General features: G+C 33.1%; 1 protein-coding gene across 11 annotated transcripts in view; it reads right to left on the reverse strand.

Moving 5' to 3' along the window:
- The window catches only part of CHD9 (chromodomain helicase DNA binding protein 9), a 224,888-nt gene that overhangs the window by 45,300 nt on the left and 164,418 nt on the right, over nt 1-15,170 (reverse strand). For all 11 annotated transcript variants that reach the window (XM_027513586.1, XM_027513587.1, XM_027513589.1 and 8 more), the window contains 8 exons: nt 12,428-12,604; nt 10,953-11,096; nt 10,600-10,855; nt 9,249-9,459; nt 7,178-7,373; nt 5,667-5,834; nt 4,784-4,963; nt 90-200 (listed from right to left, as the gene is read on the reverse strand). In XM_027513586.1, the coding sequence (XP_027369387.1) occupies nt 90-200; nt 4,784-4,963; nt 5,667-5,834; nt 7,178-7,373; nt 9,249-9,459; nt 10,600-10,855; nt 10,953-11,096; nt 12,428-12,604 (1,443 nt within the window). The remainder of the gene's footprint in view (nt 1-89; nt 201-4,783; nt 4,964-5,666; nt 5,835-7,177; nt 7,374-9,248; nt 9,460-10,599; nt 10,856-10,952; nt 11,097-12,427; nt 12,605-15,170) is intronic.

Raw genomic sequence — 15,170 nt, forward strand, 5'->3', positions numbered from 1 at the left:
CAGTAAGTACATAGTTGAACACCTTAAAATATTATAATAATAAAGTATTCCAAAAGGTAACTTTTTTTTTAAGGGACAGAAATACTTACTCTACCACTGATGGCGTCTATATCTATTTCTGCCTTTTTCGCCCATTTTTGCCAGAAGTTGGGATCATCTAATGAAATATCTGTTCGGTTTCCAGATGCCACAAAACTTGCCTGAAATACATAATGGTAATTTTTCAAAATCCTTTGAAGCTTAGAGGAAAAATCTATTAAAGTATATCTAAAATCTTATCTCCTTATATTTACTGTGGACAGAATTTGAATTCAGCATATACATACCATGTACACTCAAAGGATGTTCCAAACTGCAATGATCTGAAACACAGCACAGCATCTGCTTATGGCAAAAAGCTTAATACCAACAGAGGCTGGAGTTTTACGAGCAAAGTCAAAAGAATTATTTAACTTTGGGTAAGCTGGTATCAAATCTTTTTGGTCAAAAAAACCACATGATACAGAATTGATTTTTAAAAATACATGAATATAAAGAAATTAGGTTACAAGAATTTTAAACGTATTTGCCCTATACAGTTAATTTTCTGGTATTTCTTCTCCTTTATTTCCATCCCATTTTTAAGTAGATATGTCTCCTTAAAAATGCAATACAGAAGATGAGAAATAAAGAAAAATGAGTCACTGCCTGTTTTTATTTTAAAAACTCTTTTCCTAACAACAAAAATACTGCATAAGCACTGCAAAAATTAAGAAACTACAGAGGAATAAAAGAAAATAAAAATGATTTATTTTCTTAAATATTATAGAAATTATATAAAATCTTTTAAATAAATCAAACTTTAGACATTATAGTTTGACATTGTGATTCACTAACTGTGATTATCTGCAACTTAAGTTCCTAAAAATAGATATGCTGCTTCAGAGAAAAGTCATCACAGTGCTTTATAAAAATGAAATATGTGGTTAAGATATATAATACTTTAAGAAAAGAGCCTAAACAGTGGCAGATTTTATTTTCATCCTCCAAAATCACTGTGGATGATGACTGTGGCCGCAAAATTAAAAGACACTTGCTCCTTGAAAGAAAAGCTATGACAAACCTAGACAGTGTATTAAAAAGCAGAGACATCATTTTGCCGAAAAAGGTCTAGATAGTCAAAGCTACGGTTTTTCCAGTAGTCATGTACAAATGTGAGAGTTGGATCATAAAGAAGGCTGAACGCCGAAGAACTGATGCTTTTGATGCACTGTGGTGCTGGAGAAGATTCTTGAGAATCCCTTGGAAAGCAAGGAGAGCAAACCAGTTAATCTTAAAAGAAATCAACCCTGAATATTCACTTGGAAGGACTGATGCTGAAGATGAAGCTCCAATACTTTGGCCACCTGAAGGAAAGAGCTGACTCATTGGAAAAGACCCTGATGCTGGGAAAGACTGAGTGCCAGAGGAGAAAGGGGCGTCAGAGAATGAGATGTTTGGACGCATCACAAAATCAACGCACTTGAGTTTGAGCAAACTCTGGGAGATAGTAAAGGACAGGAAATCCTGGCAGCCTGCAGTCCATGGGGTTGCAAAGAATGGGACATAACTTAGCAACTGAACAACAGAACTTCTATGAAAATAAATGGAATATAGTCACATAAAACGATTTTCAAAGGAGAATATAATTAGTGAATGACTGTAGGATAACGGCTAATTATCTGAGGTATAATCAAATGATAAAAATCTTCATTTGCATTTCAATGGAACTTTAAAATGCAGAAAATTACACATAGGTAATAGATAACTGAAAGTTTTAACACTGAAAAACTGATGGATGGTATCAAGGAATTAGTGTTGGAAATTCCCAGGCAGTCCTCTGGTTAGGACACTGCACTTTCATTGCTGAAGATGTGGGTTCAATCCCTGGTTGAGGAACTAAGATCCCAGCCCCCCATATCCCCCAAAAGTGTTTACTATATTTAACTAAATCTAGTTAGTCTTATTATGCACCCTGCTCCATATATGTAGTGAAGAAAATCAAAGTGTCAGTCACTCAGTTGTGTCCAACTCTTTGTGACACCATGGACTATAGCCCCCCCGTCTCCTCTCTTCATGGGATTATCCAGGCAAGAATACTAGAGTGGGTAGCCATTCCCTTCTCCAGGGGATCTTCCCAAACCAGGGATCGAACTCACATCTCCTGCATTGCAAGCAGATTCTTTACTGTCTGAGCCACCAAGGAAACCTGTTCCATATATGGAGCTTCTTATCAAAAACTATTTGGAAATGCAAAGAAACATGTACTGGAATTAGTTACCAAAACCACTGAAAACAACTGAGGAACTGAAGTTCTGGAAGTTCTAGGGAAAAGCCAAAAATAGTACCAACTTAATGCCTTGGGTGCCACTACATAGTAGTGCCACATCCTACTATGCCCAATGCCATTAGACAGTGGCATTTCCACACAATTACAGAAATGAAAAATTATAAGTGCAGGCGTATGAGGTACCTCTTCAGCTACTGTAGTGTGTTACCTCTTCAGTAAGCTCTTTTTTCAAATGCAACAATTACTATCTGGTCTGAAGGTTTAAAATAGACACTTAAGTGCTTAAGTATTTCACATTCTTAGAGTACAGCTGGTTATGATTAGACACCTGAGGAAAATAAAACTCACAGAGCACTTTATAGTACGGAAGGAAAAGGTCAAGCATGTTTATTATGTTCTCCTTTCAGGACAAGAAAAACTCATCCATGTTAACTGCCCAGGGTCACTAAGCTTCTGAGCCAGAATTCAAGTCTTTGCTGTTCTGACTTTTCATGATTATTAGAATTAACACTCTAAATGAAGATATGCCTTCATTAATTAAAAAATAATTAAGGAGAATATCCCTATGCTTAGTTTAACTAACAAAGGTCATTTCTATGACTAATACCTTTTGGTTAAATTAACTAAACTTCAGATAATTTCAGGCAAGAGGGGGAAAATACAAAGTGTGTACATAGTACGTTGACAACTTGAGTAAGGAATCCAAAGGAAACAAGATTCCCAGGAAAGAAGCTAGACCCAGGGTATATCTAACCAATCATGACTAGTTTTACTTCTTAACCTTATACTTCTACAGTATTTCTTGTTTCCACAACACTACTTTCTTCTGCTTTGTTCTCTATTGACTCCCAAATCTGTATCTGTAACTTAGGCAACTCTCCTGGATATCTCTGCTTGGATGCCCTATAAATGTCACAAATATAGCAGCTCCAATATTTTGTCTTCTCCATATAAACTTCCTCTTCTGCATTCTCTATTTTACTTTAATGACACCAGAAATAGGGCTAGAAATTTACATTAAAGTTATTTTTGACACCTCCTTCCACAAATTTCTAACTGCTCATCAATTCCTGTTGATTCAAATGGGTCTCCACTGCTCTGGTCAGCCCATCGACACAGCTTACAGAAGTCTCTTATCTGGTCTCTATACTTTCAGTCTTTCACAATTCAATCTCATTCTCTACACTGCTGCTAGAGTTAAATTTCTAAACCAGACACCATTATGTCCATTTTCTGCTTGAAGGGATTTAAAAGCTTTTCAACTGCCTCACGATCAAGTTCAAATTCCTCAAAATGGAATTTTTTTGAGCTTTTCACAATTTAGGTCCAATCTCCCTAACCTTCATTTCATCTCCATTTTAATTTATTCTGCACATCCATACACACCTGCACCACAGTTCTTGAAATCTTCCTTGTAGTTTAGCAACATATAGTTCATTTCTGTGGCTTTCTCTTTTTGTAACACAACTAAATTCAAACTTCCTTCCAGAGTCAGCTTAAATGTATTTCCTCTGCAAAGACTTTCTTGATTTGTTGTTCTCCCTTTTTATGCAGAATTAATACTTTCTCTTTTACTCTTTTTCAGTGACTAGAATCCTTTCATTTTAGTATTCCTACCACTTAGTAAAGTACCTGACAACACGATTACATTAGTTTGCTTCCTGAATGCAAGAGGAAAATTTTCATATGAAGACTGATACCATTATTTTTGATGTAGCACCTGGACTACCTGCCATACTACACTAATCTCCATAAAGATGTACAAAGACTTCTGGGTTGGAAGTGGAGAGGGGACAAAAGAAGAAAATGCAGAAAGGAAATAAAGTGTGAAGGAGAAATCTGTATGAATCACTATAGGTGGGACAGAATACTGCAATAAAAAACTCTTTAGAAGAACACAAGATATACGTTTACCAGCAGGGAGGCGGGGGAGGGAAGAAGGGAAGAGGGTGGGTGTAAAGGCAGCTAGTACATTTTAAAAATGTTTTCCCCAAATAGGAATGTTAAAATAATATTTATTTTCAATACACAAACTTCATCTTATTCTCCCTAAACTTCATTTAAACACTTAAAATCAAATTAGAAATCCTTTCTCTCCTTTAAGTACTCTAAATTATTATAAGTTAATGTAAAATGATTTAACCTCCTACACTGTTACTTATATTTTTCTCTAATTTTCACATGTATGTTCTTTCATTTCTTAATTTAACTTCTACTCTAATTAATACTTAGAACCATTTCTAGTTATGAACCCCTACTCCATCCATTTCACTAGCATAAGAATACATGTGAAATTTGATATGAGAGAGCAGATAAAAATGAAGGAAAAGAATATATTACCTACTTCTTTTGAGTAATTCTGTTTATTTAAATATTAAGTAGGTGCTCCTCAAATAATAGTAAAGTAAAAGACCGTTAAAATTTTTTTAGGAGAGAACACTATAAGTATAGTTATAAAATATCACTCACTGTTACCTTGGCAAATGTTGACCCACGTCCTTCTGATTCAATTGTAATGGTTTTTGTACGACGTAGTAAAATCTGATCAATATCTTCTTCACAGAATTTAGAGCCTTCATCTTCTTCTTCCATAATGGCACCATAAGCACCTCTTCGAAGCAGATCTTCTATTTCCTTTTTGGAAAGCTGTTGAATCTAAAGAGTAAAAATTTTGGTAATAATTCTGTGAAGTTCATAAAATGAGAAAGTATCCCTAAAGAACATTAAAAACCACAGAAGTCATGTTTAAGTTGCATTTTGGGCTTGGGGAGTACCAAGAGAATTCTCTGAAGAACATATTGAAGTTGTTGACTCCACTGTCTTTAAACTAAGATCTGCCATTTGCCCATGATAACTTCAGTTAAAACAAAGCCTCTGGGGCAGGTAATCTTTCAAGGTTCTTTTTAGTACTAGAATCCAGTAGTTGTTATAATCACAAGGTACAAAAAAGATTTTGAGGGGAAAAATGCCAAAAACATCATTTATAACAAGACAAAGCCAATGGTAGTAGTTTAGCCCTAAAGAGACCAGTTTGAAAACTTTTTCATAGAAAAAATGTGGAAAAACAAGGAATTCTATTTTGACGTGTCATAATACAAACATCTTGAAAAAGAAGAATTTCTTCTTTTCAGAGTAGTGAATCCTACTCTTAGGATTCACAAATATTGGAGCTATATAGACAGAACAGGTTCCAAAAGTGTTATCTAATAAATACAGCTCTATTCTGAAATTCCTCCTTACATAAAAATATCTACTTAGTGTTCAATATGGGTCAAAATTAAATAATATGCTATCTGGGGTTTAAATTAAATGTAAACAAAAACAGGAAAACTCCAAGTAAAGAAGAAAATATACATACACCACCAACATTACTTTCTCTTCCACTCATGCTCTGTAACACAGCCTTATCTAGACCCAGCTTCAGACTGGCTCGGTCAAACATCTCTCTTTCATATGAGTTACGAGTCACCAGTCGGTAGACTTTAACTGCTTTATTCTGACCAATTCTATGGCAACGAGCTTGGGCCTGTAAAAAATGAAACGTTATAGATTCAATTTATTTTATAAAATAGCACAAAAGGCATTACACATTAAGCTATCTTGAAGGAATATAAAAATATGTATAAGAATATTTTAGAAACTCCTGCTACTGAACTGCATATAACCTGTCTCTGGAAATGAAGGCAGAGCTTACTAAAATGAGAAATGATTCCAAAATCAGCAATAAATTAAAATTTAAATGTATATTTCAGAGAATATGAATCCATGAAGAAATATCACAATCAGCAATGAGTTAAAATTTAAACTATGCTGGAGAACATAAATCCATGAAGTAATACTATTTCTTAAAGAGCGTGTCATCAATATAATTCTAGACAGGAACATAAATTCTATGAACAAACTTTTTTAGCCGCTGGCTTTAAACATAAATTTTAACTCTAAATTTCTAGTTTTTTTTTCTCCCTGCTACATTATCAACAATTCTTTCAATATATTTTAGTTAAGCTGGGTAATTCTGAGAGGGCTAAAACCTTAAGGTGAATAACTTTGGAGGCCTAAATTTTACTTAAACATGCAAAGAACAAATTATCTAATATGTAGACATTTTGAAAGTAAAGACAGCAGAGATTACGTAAGAGCTTCATATATTATCTCAAATTCCTACTGAACTTAAAATCTGTCTGATAAATTTTGAACTAGATTATACAAATGAAAGGTTAAAACATTATTGCTTATTAAGTCAGGTATATTCAGGTATATTCTCAAGAATAATATCAATTACAGTACTACTGAGACTACTATGAACAATAAAAGAAGCATTTCTCCAATACTTTGTTCTCATGTAGTATCCTTCCTAGAAACACATTTTCTGTAAACTCTGACTCATTGTAACCACTAATTAATATTCCCATACTTCTATGAAGTTCAAGTAGTCTTAATTTAAATGTATACATTAATTTTCTCTAGTATTTCATAAAAAGCAAATTCAATTATGTCTCAATTCTATGCATACTACATTATGCAATGATTAAGAAGATGAAATCAGAAGTAAGCACTTATTTTTAAAGAAGTAAAATAAGCTATTCTTAAACTTATTCTATGCATTTCACAAATATATGATATATTTTAAACAATTAAATATTATACTCAAGTAGGTAAGCCATTTTTAGAAGATATGTAATCTAAATAAGTATATTTTATTATATTTTATTGTCATTAAATTAAAATAAAATAATTTCATCTATTTTATTTGGCACTGATATTTCTTAGGGAAACATACATGTTAATTGTTCAAATAAAAATAAAACAGGTTATCAAAGATAACTATGGAAATTTTAAAAAATTCTCTTAGCCAGGGAATTTGTTTACCTGAAGGTCATTTTGAGGATTCCAATCAGAATCAAAAATTATACATGTATCAGCTGCAGTTAAATTGATGCCCAATCCACCAGCTCGGGTACACAGAAGAAAGACAAATCGATCCGAATCAGGTTTACTAAATCGATCTATAGCAGCTTGTCGAAGATTCCCTCTGACTCTTCCATCAATTCGCTCATATAAATATCTATCAAGTGAAATGCAATAAATTTAGATAGATGGATATAATGAAAATAAAGGCATTCTATCAAATTGACAGACACATAGCTATCAGTTTTGCTGCAACATTAATGTTTACTACAAAATTAAGAAGTGATATTACCCCAACTAGTTTCTATGGTTTTATAATTCTCAGTGTTTGTGCTAAACAGGAAACACAAAATAATATAAAGTTACAAAATCTCTGCATTACTGGATGTACAGGTAAAAAGCTTTACAATTAATATACTTTACTGATCTAACTGGGCTTCCCAGGTGGTGCTAGAGGTAAAGAACCTGCCTGCCAACGAGACGTGGATTTGATCCCTGGGTCAGGAAGATCCCCTGGAGGAGGGCATGGCAACCCACTTCAGTATTCTTGCCTGGAGGATCCCATGGACAGAGGACCCTGGTAGGCTACAGTCCATAGGGTCGTAGAGTTGGCAGGACTGAAGTGACTCAGCATGCATGCACCAATCTCACTATAACAAGTGATTTTTTTTTGGTGGGGGTCAAGAAGCAAAGGTTTAAATAAAACTTGATACAAGATTTTTCTGTACCTTAATCATGTTACTCTCTCAATTGATATACTTGCTTGTAAACTGTAATTTATTAACAGCAAACTACAATGCTAATTCTTCAAAGTCATCACTGCCAAATAATTAAATTTTAACTTCTTTTATCCTTCCTCATTTAACATAAAACTGAGAAATTGCTAGACATCAATAAATATAAAATACATAAAGAGTTTGGAACTAGAAGAGGAATACACATGACTCTTGCCACACCTTTTCTGGTTTAAGACACTTCTTTCCACCTATAATTAAGTCTTATCAGCAGTTGCACTGTTATCCCTGGGGCCTGTGAATGGGGGAGTGTGACTCCTAATACTGTTACTTCTGGATCAAAGAAATCTGAGGTTTTCCATGAAATTCATCTTAAGTCAAATTTATCTTTATCTTATAAAGTTCTTTGTGTAAAGACATCAAGAAAATGCAAGAATGGCTATTTTAAGACTATTGCAATTTAATCCTCCTTCTACTTGGTATAAAACGGAGCATACAAATTTTGGAATAAGACTAAATGAGAGAACACTGACACTAAAAGCGGAACCGAAAACAAAATGAAAAATAAAAATGTACTATAAAATATCTGAAAATATAAACTAGCATAGACTGATCTTTACTTATTAATAAGGGTCAAAATATCATAAACTAAAATTACAGCTGAATCTTCAGATTCTCTTTGATATTAATGTGTTGATTTCTAGTTGGCCCACAAATACTCTGATAAATATCTTACTTATCTAAATACTGATTAGATATTATTGCAGAGATTATCTTACTATACATCAAAAAACCAAACCAAAACAAAAAAACCACATTAAACACATGAGAAAAGGTGAAAGCAAGAGCAAATATTATACAGTGTACAATAAGTCAAAGTCCAGTAAGTTCAGGTTCTAATTTTAACACTGAAAAAGATCTGAAAAAGGATCTTGAATCATTTTCTTTAATTTTGAAGACGGTTATTAAATCCATTTAAAATGTCGCTACAACAAGGTTAACAAACACATCAAATAAAATGTAACCTAATACACCCATCAATAGGTCAGCAAATATCTGTCAATATGCAAAATTTTCTTAGTCTCATTAGCCCTGTCTTCTATTGCAAAATATGTAGGTTAGGAAAACCTGATATATAATCTTAAACAATCTTTATGTACAGATTTAAATGGATTCTAATCTACGTAAAAAGGAAGACTTGAGTAAAGTTGGGTTACAGTAAACCATTCTGCAGAAACTTTAATACCATACACTTAGCATACTTTATAGTATAATTCATGGTGAATTACATGCCTTACCTTTTATGTATAAGATAGTCCTCCAGGATATCAAGGCAGCGTACCATTTGAGAGAAGATGAGCACTTTATGACCTCCTGCTTTCATTTTGGGAAGCAATTTATCAATAAGGACCAATTTACCAGCAGACTGGATCATTGCTTGAAGATGAAAATCAGAAGCAGCTGGATTATATGTATCTCTAAATTCTCCAAGTATTTTCTCCTCAGCACCTGTAAAAAAAATATAAGAAAATAGCATCAACACACAAATGCAGATACTCTCAACTACTTTCTTTTTAAATTAGTGATCTTCTGTGCTTCTTTAACACATTAAATTTTTCTAATGTAGGTACTAGAACACCAGCCTATAATTCCACTGAGGATAAAGACAGTGTCTTAAGCATTTTTTTAATCTCCCAAGATAACTGGCATAATGTCTTACATAAATTTATGTTTGTTAAATGTTGAATGGATGTTCTTAGGATAAGAATTAGTGAAAACACAGTTCTATCCTAAGTGAGTAAACACAAACTTTTAAATAAATTTCTAGTATTTAAAAACCAATACAACAGTCATTACCACTGCAAGGTGATCATAACCTAGATGTGTCTATAGGCATCCTGCTTGCCATCAAAACAAGCAAACAGGAAAAATTAAAAGGGAAGTCAAGTTTGACCACACTTCTCCTATAGTCTAGATTAGCATTAAGGGTGCTCTCCTTCCCTACAGCCTGTCTAGCTATAAGAGTACCAGAACTGCAAGCAAGTTAGATACTGGCCTAAGAAATAGCTTGTCTTGCATAAAGAGTATACTCCCAGGAAGTATACTCTTTATATATATATATATATCTTTATATATATATAATATCTATCTATCTATATATATATATATACTCTTTATATATACTCCCAGGAAGTAAAAATACTCAACTGTACAGACAGATCATTAATAGAGGAGCTAACAAGACCTTGTTATCAGAGCACACAAATTTAGAGACAATAACTAGTGTATCCAGACTGAAAAGAAACCAGGAAGAAAAATGTAAATTCAGAGATTCAAACATGGGCTTTACTGTCTTTGTCCATAAGGAGGATTAAGCTGGTGGAGGAACTGCACTCCACGTTAGACTGATCACGTCTCCTGCTTTTGTAATCTGGTAATGCTAACATGGGACACTGTTACGAAGTAGCTCACACTGCCCCCGACTCTGGAACAACTGTAATCCCACAGAACACCAGGGTGGACAGTCACAGGGTCAGTGCCTTTCCTTGTAGCAGCTACTACATCTGTGTTACTTTTATTGAGCATTTGTTATTTTTTCATGAGTATCTGTTGAAAGCAAAGGATTTCTTTGCAATCCTTTTCGACTACCTTTGATAAGATACGGGTGATTACAGCACTTCCTGAGCTCCATCATGGTATTGACTAAGTTGGGTACATTAGTCTGCCCTGCTCCTTTGGATAAAAATGAAAAGTTCTTCTCCAGAATAGCCCGGTAGTATTTTTTCTGAATGTTAGTAAGTTCTACTTCAATGATGGTTTCTTCCTTAGGTGCCAACTTCTTTTCCACATCTTCTTTCAATCGTCTCAACATCATTGGTTTCAAGATAGCCTGAAGTTTCTGCACCTGCATAAAAAATGATGGACAATATAGGTAGCATACACATGCATAATTACAATGAGAAGAGATTTGATGTACCTATTTACAAAGACTAATAGGATACCTGTTCCTCTGTTTTCAGATCCCCAAATTCTTGCATAAACGTTGATTCAGAAGGAAACCTTAGGGGCTCCAGAAAGTGAAGAAGACTGAATAGTTCTTCAACTGTATTTTGGAGAGGTGTGCCAGTCAAAAGCACCTTGTGTTCCTATATAAAGAAAGAACATCATGCCAATATCATATACTATCAAGTCCATCTCAATCAGCATTGTGCTAAGATGATATGAAAGTTGATATAGATTATCAAATGTTTCCATGTTTTTGAAAAGCAAACATTTTTCTGACCATAATTCAAGAATCAACTCAAAATATATCTCTACCCACTCATCTTCATTAATTGACTCTGCATTATTCTCATAATAGCTTACTTTGTCTGCTATTAATTTTTACCTATTGGTTTTAAAAGAAAAATAGTAAATAATTAAAAGTTTATTTTTAGGTTTTTATTCAAGGAAACAGACAAATTCTTGAGGGGTACTTAGCCATTCTTGGTATGGTAATTAGTATACAAAACAGTGCTCATTCTTTACAATTTAGCAGATCATCACTTGACTTCTTACAAAAGAACAAGTTCTTACATCATTAAAGTAACAGTCCAACAATGTGAAAGGCTGACTGGAATATTTCTGAGCTAGAAATGCATTACAAATTAAACGTAATAGTAACAAAAGGAAATAAAAATATTTTAGTGATACTAGTATAAAGTATTTAAAATCTGATTTGAAAATACCTCAATTCTTAAGCAAAATATTTCTATATGTATCTGCATGTCTACGTAAGTATTTGATGTTAGTAAATAGTCTAGACGGATATATACCAATCTGTAAATACTGGAGTAAGGAGTGGAGAGTACGAGTGGGCATGGATGAAGACTATGAAGGAGCACTTTACTGTTTTACTTGATGTAGTTCTGTACTTTATGTAGTTCTTTTACTTTATGTAGTTCTGTGCAAATCTACTTGAGTCATTTGTTCAAGTGCTCACGTACTAATTATGTGATGCTAATTAAATCGAAATGTTAAAAAACACAAAATACTTTGATTTGAAAGCAAACACATTAATAAGATGACTTTCAAAAATCCCATTAACTATAATAAATACATGCAGATACTTTATTCCTCTATGATAAAATGATCTGAATAATATTTTAACTTTGGTGAAAGGGCTTTTTATTGAGGAATTTAGCCTTAAAACTTATATTTTTCTTTTCAATAGGACACTCTTCAAAGGTTTTCCTCTCTTTTTAAATTACAAAATTACTAAAGCTTTTAAGAGAAAAGTGCTAAAAAATTTAAGTCTTAGAAAACAGATGAGATTTTTTCCCCTTACTAATTAAAGCAAAATAATCTTAATTATCAGATAGAAATTAGAAATCTGTATTTTAAAATTAAAAAAATAAAGAAATAAGTTTTTGGCACTAGCTCTTTTTACTATGTAGCTAAGAAATGGAAGTCATTAAAATGACATTAAGTCACTTACCAGATTCATGAGTTTCAGACCTTCTAGAAGTTTACAGTTTTTATTTTTTAACCTATGTGCTTCATCAATAATTACACATCGCCATTCAATTGCATTAAGCTCTCCACAGCCTCCAAGAATCATTTCAAAAGTGGTGATGATGGCTTGGAATCTGTAAGCTCCTCGAATAATACGCCCCTAGAAATTTATTACCAAATGTAATAATTTGCTAGAATGTCTTGATCATAATTTTTAATTCCTATCAAGCAGCATACAAATCACTTAATGACATTTGCTATAAAACTATTTTCCATAGAAATTTTTATATATGCAGAGATACTCCCTTAAAATGAGGAACCTTAGCATTAAAACTATTAGATTGTAGTTTTCAAGAATGTTGTCAAAAATTTTGCCAAAACAATGATACAATTAATTATATCCAAAAAAGTATTCCTTGATAAGACATTTGATAATTTTTAAGAATCTTATTAACAATGTTAAGTCAAAAAAGAAATGCTTATTATAAATCTAGCCAAATAAATTTCAGTGTTTATGTTTATTATTTATATCTATGACTCCACACATATAATGGCAAATAAGTAGTAAATATAAAAACTGGCCACTCATGTCATTTAGTTAGCAAGTATTTATTGGGTGTTTATGTGCCAGACTCTGTTCTAGCTGCACGAGATAGAGCAGTAAACAAGACAGACAAAACTATCCAATTGGAACTTACATTCCAATTACTCAAATATAGAACATAGCCATTAAGGAAAAAAGAAACCCCAAGATGAAAAAACAAAATCAAAGAAATTATGTTAGAAAGTAATAAAGCTCACAGACTCAAATAACACAGGGATGTGTATGGGAAGTATGGGCTTGGAGGTGACCATTCCAACTCTATTTACAATGGCTGGGAGGCCATCACTAAGAAGTGACATTTGAGCCAAGTCCTGAAGATCAGGGAGGAAGGCATGTTGATATCTAGAGATCTGGACCAGGAAGCATTCTTGGTAGAAATAGAGAATGTGAATGCCATACATGGGAATATCTTTGGCAATATTCAAATATTAGCAAGAAATCCAGTGAGACTAAAATCCAATGAATGGAGGGCATGAGGCTGTATAGGGTCTTGAAAGCTGTGGTGAGGACTCTTGGCTTTTACTTTGAGCAAGAAGCTATTAGAGGGTTTTGAGACAAGAAGTATCATGATTTGACATATTTTAAAAGAATTCCTTGGCTTTTCTGGTAAAAAATAGTCTGAAAAAGGCCAAGGACAGGATCATAGAAACCAGTTAAGAGGCTGTTGTAGTAATTCAAACAAGAGATCATCAATGGAGGCCATGAGATTTGGAGGCCTCCATCATCAATGGAGGCCAGTTCTGGATTTAATTTGAAGGTGGAACCAACAGGATTTACTAACGGAGAGGAATGGAGTGAGTTTAAGAGAGGATTCAAGTTTTGACTAAACTTTTGGGATCAAACAACTAGAAGCTGGGGTTGCCATTTACTACCACGAGGAAATGTAGGATTTCAGTTTTGGACATGTTATGTTTGAGATGTCTATTAGATATTCAAGTGGAGTAACTGAGTAGGAATTTGCATATGACTCGAATTTAGGAAAGAGGTTAGAATTGTTGATATAGATTTGGGAGTTTCCAGCAGTACAGATGGTAATTAAGTTGTGTGACCGAATAAAATCTCTGATGGAATGAGTACAGATATAAAAAGTAGAAGACTGAGCCCTGGGTCACCCCCAAGTTTAGATAAGACAAGAAGGAATCACTTAAAGGGGGTTTCAAAAGGAAAGTGATATAGGAACAGAATAAAGTTCTAGATTCCAAGTGAAGACAATGTTTAAATGGCATTGAAAACTATAAACTATTAGGAGAAATGAAGGGCTAAGAAAATCATGTGATCTGATTTAGATTTTTAAATTCCTATCAACTTAAATTACAGTAATTTTAGAACAATTCATATTGATTGCATACACTGGCCATTAAGCTGAACAATAACTCCAGTAGAATATTAGAATAGGTACAAAATATAAGTCTACACAGCTCTAAAAACCCGGGATATGATGCATTCAGTTTCAGGGGTATTGTACTGTTTAAAAACAAAGGTTCTTGAGTCTGACTTGGGTTTATTAATACCAGTTTTGCTCTGTGATTTTAGGAGAAACAGTATCACTTCTTTTTACTTCAGCTTCCTCATTTGTAAATGAGGAAGATATCACCTATTTACAGGGTAGCTATTACAAAGATTACATGAAATACTACATGCAAACTGTTTAGCATAATACATGGCACATGGGAAATACTCAATAAATGTCTGTAGATATTAGTGTTATTATCTATTACTTTTTCCAGTGCAATTCAGAAAATTACAGCATAATTTTGCCATTTCTGTGATTTCAAATTATTTAATAATTTGGAAAAAAGCAGAAGTTAAATGTTCATTTAATTAAAAAATATATATATTTGAAAGAGTTTAATCTGAAAGTTATTTCTATATTTAAAGTATAGATCTATTTATCTCGTTACATGAGACATCCTTAACTCTTGAAATTTTAAACCCTTCACACAATATTCTAGAATGTATAACATTTACCATAAAATATAATTTATTACATACTATTCAGTTTATAACACATCAGGAATCTTTCAGCTTTCTGGCTATCACATTTATACCAAACTCATGAAATACATATTAAATCTTAAACTTCTAATATTTTAAAAATACCTTAAAAAAGCTAGAGTAAATG

The sequence above is a fragment of the Bos indicus x Bos taurus genome, chromosome 18 (assembly GCF_003369695.1).
Source record: "Bos indicus x Bos taurus breed Angus x Brahman F1 hybrid chromosome 18, Bos_hybrid_MaternalHap_v2.0, whole genome shotgun sequence".
In the NCBI taxonomy this organism is placed as follows: Eukaryota; Metazoa; Chordata; class Mammalia; order Artiodactyla; family Bovidae; genus Bos; species Bos indicus x Bos taurus.